General features: G+C 35.7%; 1 protein-coding gene across 1 annotated transcript; it reads right to left on the bottom strand.

Moving 5' to 3' along the window:
- LOC109843732 lies at positions 216 to 6,597 on the bottom strand. The gene is made up of 11 exons (XM_020412689.1): positions 6,414 to 6,597; positions 6,021 to 6,142; positions 4,846 to 4,906; positions 4,501 to 4,614; positions 3,600 to 3,986; positions 2,201 to 2,595; positions 1,607 to 1,706; positions 1,437 to 1,496; positions 1,256 to 1,342; positions 1,030 to 1,158; positions 216 to 653 (listed from the first exon to the last, which is right to left on the bottom strand). The coding sequence occupies exons 2-11, from the start codon at positions 6,131 to 6,133 to the stop codon at positions 345 to 347; spliced, it is 1,755 nt and encodes a 584-aa protein (XP_020268278.1). The 5' UTR covers positions 6,134 to 6,142; positions 6,414 to 6,597; the 3' UTR covers positions 216 to 344.

Below are 6,853 nucleotides of genomic sequence, written 5' to 3'. Positions count from 1 at the left end.
ATTTGTTTCTTTTAAAAATGTCAAAAAGAATCACTCTTTTTTTTAATGAAGAAAAAGAACTTCATTCAAGACTACCAATGAAAATATATTTCATCTTTAGAAAGCATAGGAATTAAGGTAGGAGCCCCTCTCCATCCATCTTATAGAGGCTGTTTACAGAGAATGCATTAGATCCTGACGTGTTCACTAAATTCAGTTCAATAGCGTCAACAATATATTTGGACAAATAAAACTTTATTGATGATCTTGCTATCGTGTAGCTGACAACTCCTCTGAGATTGAGGATGACACACTCACACTCTCACACTCTGATGTACAACAAACAAAATAAACAAATCCAGTTGCTAATGTTTGGCTAAATCTCTATGCACAAGGTATCTGAAAGATGATTTGTATGGAGACCATTCAACGCACTTATCAAGCTTTCGTCGAAAAATACACCCTTGAATTCTTTTACGTGCTTCATCTGGCATGCAATCGGAGCACATCTCCACGAGAGCGAATAAATCTAAAGAAGCATCTCTGGCATAATAACCCAATATCTTCGGCATGGTAATTTTGCTTTCCTTTTGGATCGAGACATTAGCTTGAACGAACTCCTCTTTTGCTAACTTCAATTCTCCGTAAATATTCTTGGCTTTGTATGCTCGGATCTGTCAAACAGTAGTAGTACAATGAGAACAATGAAAGATTTTTATTGGAAAATGGATTTTTTTGTATTTATTCTTTATTTATTTATTTTGAAAATCATGGAAAATCCCCTCAAAGTTTGCAGGAAAGACAAAAATTCCCCGGAGTTTTAAAACTAACACATTCACTCCCTTCTCTTGTTTCTCCCCTTAAGAAAATAGACAGGGACATTATATGAAACCCATATGGCCCTAGTTTGGTAGAAAAATTAAAAGGAGAGGGTGGAAGTGTTAGTTTTAGAACTTCGCGCACGGGTGTTTCCTGTCATTCTTGCATATCTTAACAGAGTTTTTCTGTAATTTTCCCTTAGTTTTTTATAAAAAGGTTTCGAAGTCTTACAGCAGGATCAGAATAGGCTCCTAAACAAAGAGCAAAATGAGAAAGGGGCTCAGGATTCTTAAGAGCATATGGATGTTTGTCTTTCCCTTTCTTTAATTTCATCGATGGTAATAACAGTGTACGTAGCCCCTGCAATCATGTTATAAGAGACACTTAGGACTTCATATTGTCTCCTTGTTAGACTTTGTAGATAATGAAAAAGATCATGGCAAGATGGAAAATATACCGTTGCAGGTCGATGGAGTTGGCATCCAAGTATCGAGCTTTGAATGTCATAAGCATTTACTGAGTGCCCACCAATGTCATATGCTGCCTGGAAATTAATTATAGAAATGAATGAGTGAATACTTGTTTGATGCGATGAAGTTTCAAGGGGTAAATGTAAAGAGCACAGGTGAAATGCTTACTTTCAAGATTGAGAAGTTACTTTTCATTTGATTCTGATGAAGTCCATAAGCTAGAAAGGCCTGACAGCCAAACAAAATTGTTAATAGGAGAGCATTAGTTTCAGAGTAACGATAGACATCTCCTTAAGTTATTGATAATAATAGTAAGGAAATATAATCATTAGGCTTACATGCATCACTAGAGCATTGTGAATGTTTATCCAAAAAGCAAGCTGCTCTTCATGGTCCATCTTTTCTGGTTTAATTTTGTCAAGACGCCGAATCAGGGACCTACGACAGTGGCAACATTCATCAAGAAGAAAAAGGAGACGAGTAATACGGCAGAAAATAGAGAAATGCCCCTTGACCATTTTATCAAAAAAGACAAACAATATTAGTCTTTTTCTCTTCCAATCATTCCTCTTATCTCTTCCTACAATAATACTCCTTCCACTTCATCATGTATATTCTGCATTTTTTCCCCTACTTAATAAATTCCCGGCAACTTACCCCAATTACCTCAAAAAAAAAAAAAAATCAAAAAAAAAAAAAAAAACATGTTTTTGTCTCATTTTCTCTTCATCTTCTCCTACCCTAATTTTAACGCCTAGGATATATGCCTTTTTATACTCTTCAATAATGTCCATTAAAGTAAGTTTTAGATCATAAAGCCAATATCAATTCCAAAATAATGATGAATACAATGGACAATGACTATAGTTTTAAGTAACATACTTGTGCTATGGTCTGTAATTATGTGAAAGAACTGAAAGATGGCTAGGTACCTGAAAATGTTCAGCATGTTGGAGGCATAGCCAAATCTATCACCATCTATGCTGAGCCTTGGGACTTCTATCATATTACTATATGGGCTTTGCTTGTTTTTTGGAGAATCGAACGAAGAGGGACTCGTTGTAGCTTCATAATGGCATCGAGGACTCCAACTGTCACGAGCATCCCCCGGGGAGAGCGTGCTTGAAGAGGAAGCAGATGGAGTAGGTGAAGAGAAGAGGTCCATCTGCTGTGTTGGAGGAGTCGCAAGCTTGCAGTAAATGGAACAAATGCATCTAATGATATCTTCAGAAAGTTTGCTTGGGGTTTGAGGAACATGATCAGCAATTGTAGTACCAAGAAGATCTGCAAGATTCTGATGGCCAGGCATGGTAGAGCTTGGGTCATCCTATAAAATTTAGGAAAATAAAGGTCAGAAGCATATATAATAAATGGCTATTGAAAAGCTCAAGAGAAAGAAAGTTGATGCATGTATAGCTTTGATTTCTATTATTTGTTTTTCATCTTTTACTTTTATCATTTCTGAAGGATAATGTAGAAAGCCCCAACTTCAGGATTTGGATCTTCTCTACAACAAAAAATCGAAAAGTATTCCACTACTTTTATCAAAACTGTCGATTGTTTAATTGATAGTTGTGATTCGTTTTGAGTGAAAAGTGTGAATGAGTACAACATATGGGGATATGGTGATGGTTAAATTTCCAGATAATCTTGACTGTAACAATAGACGATTGTAAATAAAAGTAGTAGTCAACTGAACAATAGATGGTTGTGATTAATAAGTACCGGTCTCTCCACTATTTTTTGGGAGGGAAGGAAATATCAAATATTCATTTTCCCATAATTATCCATGTTATGGTATGGAGGTCTACTATAATCACTAGTACAGTCTAAAGGATTGCAATCAAGGTGTAACATTTCAGTGCGCTAGGCTGGAATCTAGATGAAAATAGAAAATTATTAGGATTTGTTGTTAAAAGCTGATTATATCTGAGGTCAAATGACTAATTTACATACTACAAAAAAGATCAAGTATTCAGAAGCATATAAAAGATCCACATATTATAGGGTGGCATGTTGAGGATTTTTATGCATTTCAATAAACAAGAAAAATATCAAAATCTTATCACTTTCCAACATGTCCAAAAACTGAATAATCATGGAAACATGAAGTAGCTAGATTATTACCTTGATGTTTAAAATTAAGGTACTCTTAACAATCTTACTAATCAAGAATGGAATTTCAAATAAAAGGTGATGGCGAGCGTTTGCACTCGCACACATCTACAGATGTATGTCAGTCGGGTAAGAAGATAGCAGAATTGAATTATTGTAAGCAACAGTTCAAGTAGAATATATCGCAGTAAAGGAAATGCAGAGATAAAACCATACGTATTTAGGATCTTCTCTTAGTGAAGGACCAGAACTAGCATCTGAAACGGGTCCTATATCATGGGCAGGAGAATCCTCACTACGCCTGCAATTAGAATCACTCTTCATTTCATTTCTTTCAAGGCTTCGGGATTGATCCATTTCATCATTCATATAATAAGAACTGGATGCATGACTTTCTTGATGCTCTATCGGGATTCTATTAGTATCCTGCAATACGGGTCCAGTGTGGTGTTGAACAGGAGACCTTGAGGCTTGAGTAGTGTTGCTTGGTGAGCTGGTGAGGTATTGATCGAAAGTTGTCCGATATAGAGAGAGGAGGTAGCGTTCCAAATGTAGTACTTCAATTTCGAGAGTAGAAATCTCCTTGATTAATTCTGTAGCAGACTGCATTTAACATATATAAAAAATTGACCTTAAACAACTGCAAGTGAGATAAATGAATTGAGAAAAGGGGATAAACATAGTGGTTCATGTTTCAAACAAGCAATATTATGCTTTTAATATGATAATATCTTGAAAATGTCTGAAATTGTTTAATGATATATCATGATAAGGAAGGGACTCAAATTTCATGTTACGAAAGAGGATGGACTGTTCACTTTGTTGGGTAGATAGATCTCATGTAATATATTCAGACAACCACAATAGTTTAATTTTTTTATATTTCGTTTATGTGTTCACCATTCAGTAGATCGTCAAAATACAACAACATAGATAATTTGAAAATATAAATATATGACACATATTAAAATGAACAACGATTGAAATAAACTTGCTGAAGATTATTATACATCACAAACTAAATTACACATTGATCATCAAAATGACTATAGCCTATTCAATAAATGATTAAACTTCCCTAAAAATTTCCATGTTATGCAACAAATAGTGAAACTACCTTTTGTTGTCTAACTTCAGTTGAAGCCATGTAGTTTCTGCAGCTACTTTGTGATGTGTTCTCTGAAATGCACAGGGAACTCCGACCATGTAGTCTTCTATTTAGCCGCAAATTCTGTATAAATAAAACATAAATGAAAAAGAATTTAGGATAAATGGAAACATTAGTCATAATTAAAGCAATCAATCTACTTCCTTGTGTATGATTGTATCCCACATACAGATAGATAGTCTATGAGATAAACTAGCCCTGTGACTTTTGGCAATACGTGGGTTCAAGATACGTACAAGAAGATAGTGATCAAGTGCATAAAATGATCAAACGTACAAGAGTTCAAATGCTTACAGGATTACAGTGAGATGGCCGAGGCGACACATTCAGTATATCTTCACGAGCTTCTGAAAGACTGGGAAATTTTGTAAACAGTCTGTTAGATTAGAAAACTGTATGAACTTGTATCATTTGTCAATAAAAGTAAATTATGAATCCTTTCAGAAAAAAACGTGACTATGAGCACTCCAAGAATTGCTAATGGGGAAAACTAGCAACTGATGCTTATTACAACGGGAAGGCTAAGTTACCAATTTCTTTCATTGATGCAAAGTTTCTCTATGAATGTGAACAAGCACATAGAATAGAATCGTTTGTGCAGAGTTTGATGCTATAGAGCAAGGCTTTAAATTCAAATAAGTCAATTACTAACGTCTGCGATACATGCCAAAAAATTCTAAAATTTGGAAGTTGATCATATTTCTGGAGGTGCTTGAAATTAATCCGCCAAGAAATTCATGTAATGGTAAGACTTCGAAAATCTCGGGATTAGTTATAATGAACACCTTCCAATAAAATTTACGTTTTCTCATCCATAGTGATGCCCTTTTAGGAAATCTTCTAATAAAATTTACAGGTCTGTCCGAGGACCCGCGCGAAGTCTCGGAAAAAAAAACACCAACAAAAAATTCTCGGACAAAGCCAAAGGTTTAGATTCGACAATAGAAGAAGGTCCCAGGTTCAAGATCATTCGCTTCAGCCTCCGTCAAAAGAAGATAAAGGGGGAAAGAAAAAGAAGCGGAAAATACGAACATGTCCCCAGAAAAAGTAGTGAGTGAGTGAGAGAGAGAGAGACAGAGAACAAAGCAACAAAAACAGAAAGGTGTCCGGACTCAAGAAACCAGAATCACCAGCCAAAAACCCCTGTCATGGAATTTTTATTATCTTACACCTTCATTTAGGACCTCAGTCGTATAAGTAGCATCCTAACCTTCCACTTATTCCCCCATTGTTTACTAACAACAAAGTTAAAGATTCTATTAACAACTCCAACCAAACGTATAAAAAAACACAGAAAAGTTAATTAATTACAAAAATTAGAAGCATCATCAATTAGGTCCCCTCCCAATCATATCAACTCTAGGTTTACATCTCATGATTCTACTCTACTAGACGGGCGAAAAACTCTGTTCATTAAAAAAATTAAAAATTAAAACCCGAGCTTGAATTAATTCCACATAAATATTCACCTCTGCGAACGGCGAATTCGATATAGAGAACAATAAGGAGAAGAGCAGCTAACTCCAGGCGTTTCCATGGAATCCACTCTCGCAAACGTCTCTGATTTCTTCAAAGCCTGCATGCCTGATCTCTGCAAAAGAAAAACCCAAGTGACCCATTAAATTTCGGTATAATTTAACCAAAATCAACCCATCAAACCACCGACTGCTAGATTTTTCTGCAAGTCCTCTGCTAAATTTTGGAACAACATTGTACACGAGCAAATTAAGCCAAGGATTCATTGGACTATAAACTAAGACTACCCACCAAAAGAAAGCAAAGAGGCCATGCACCGAAATTTGGAGTAAAAGTCGGAAAAAAAAAGTATGGAAAATTAGCCAGCTAAAAAAAAAAGGCCTGACCTATAGAACGCAAACGCTGATCATTGCAAGAAGAAGGAACCCCTGATTATCTTTCTCTTTTCTCTGTGAAATGAAATAGAGAGGAACAGTTGAACTCAAGAGGGGCGAACGGGGTTGAGGACACTGAAGACAGTGATGGGTTAAGGTTGGAGGGAGAGAAATAAGCCATAAATGCGGTTAAATTTTATATAGGGAAAGGATACCCTCCTCAGGCTTCAAGACAACCAAATCTCAGAAAGCAAAGATGACCCACCATTAAAATACAACGTGGGTAATAAATTCATGATTACTGCACATAACACCATATTAAATAGTGATTAATGCATTATAATCTTAATTGCTTTGTAGCAGGTGGTTCTGCTCAACCCACTATGAATTAGTTAAAACAGTAGTAGCCATCCAGATTAGGTGGTTCTGACTTTGAATTAAAAATGGGGAAA

Source organism: Asparagus officinalis, chromosome 5, assembly GCF_001876935.1.
Source record: "Asparagus officinalis chromosome 5, Aspof.V1, whole genome shotgun sequence".
Taxonomy (NCBI): Eukaryota; Viridiplantae; Streptophyta; class Magnoliopsida; order Asparagales; family Asparagaceae; genus Asparagus; species Asparagus officinalis.
This window is presented reverse-complemented; position numbering and strand designations above follow the sequence as displayed.

What these genes read in the sequence shown, in the direction of transcription:
- LOC109843732 (XM_020412689.1), bottom strand. Translation starts at nt 6,133, where the DNA reads ATGCAGGCTTTGAAGAAATCAGAGACGTTTGCGAGAGTGGATTCCATG. An exon ending in GTAACTTCTCAATCTTGAAA is followed by an intron (nt 1,343 to 1,436) that starts GTAAGCATTTCA and finishes ATTAATTTCCAG; the next exon opens with GCAGCATATGACATTGGTGG. An exon ending in GAGCCTATTCTGATCCTGCT is followed by an intron (nt 654 to 1,029) that starts GTAAGACTTCGA and finishes ACTGTTTGACAG; the next exon opens with ATCCGAGCATACAAAGCCAA.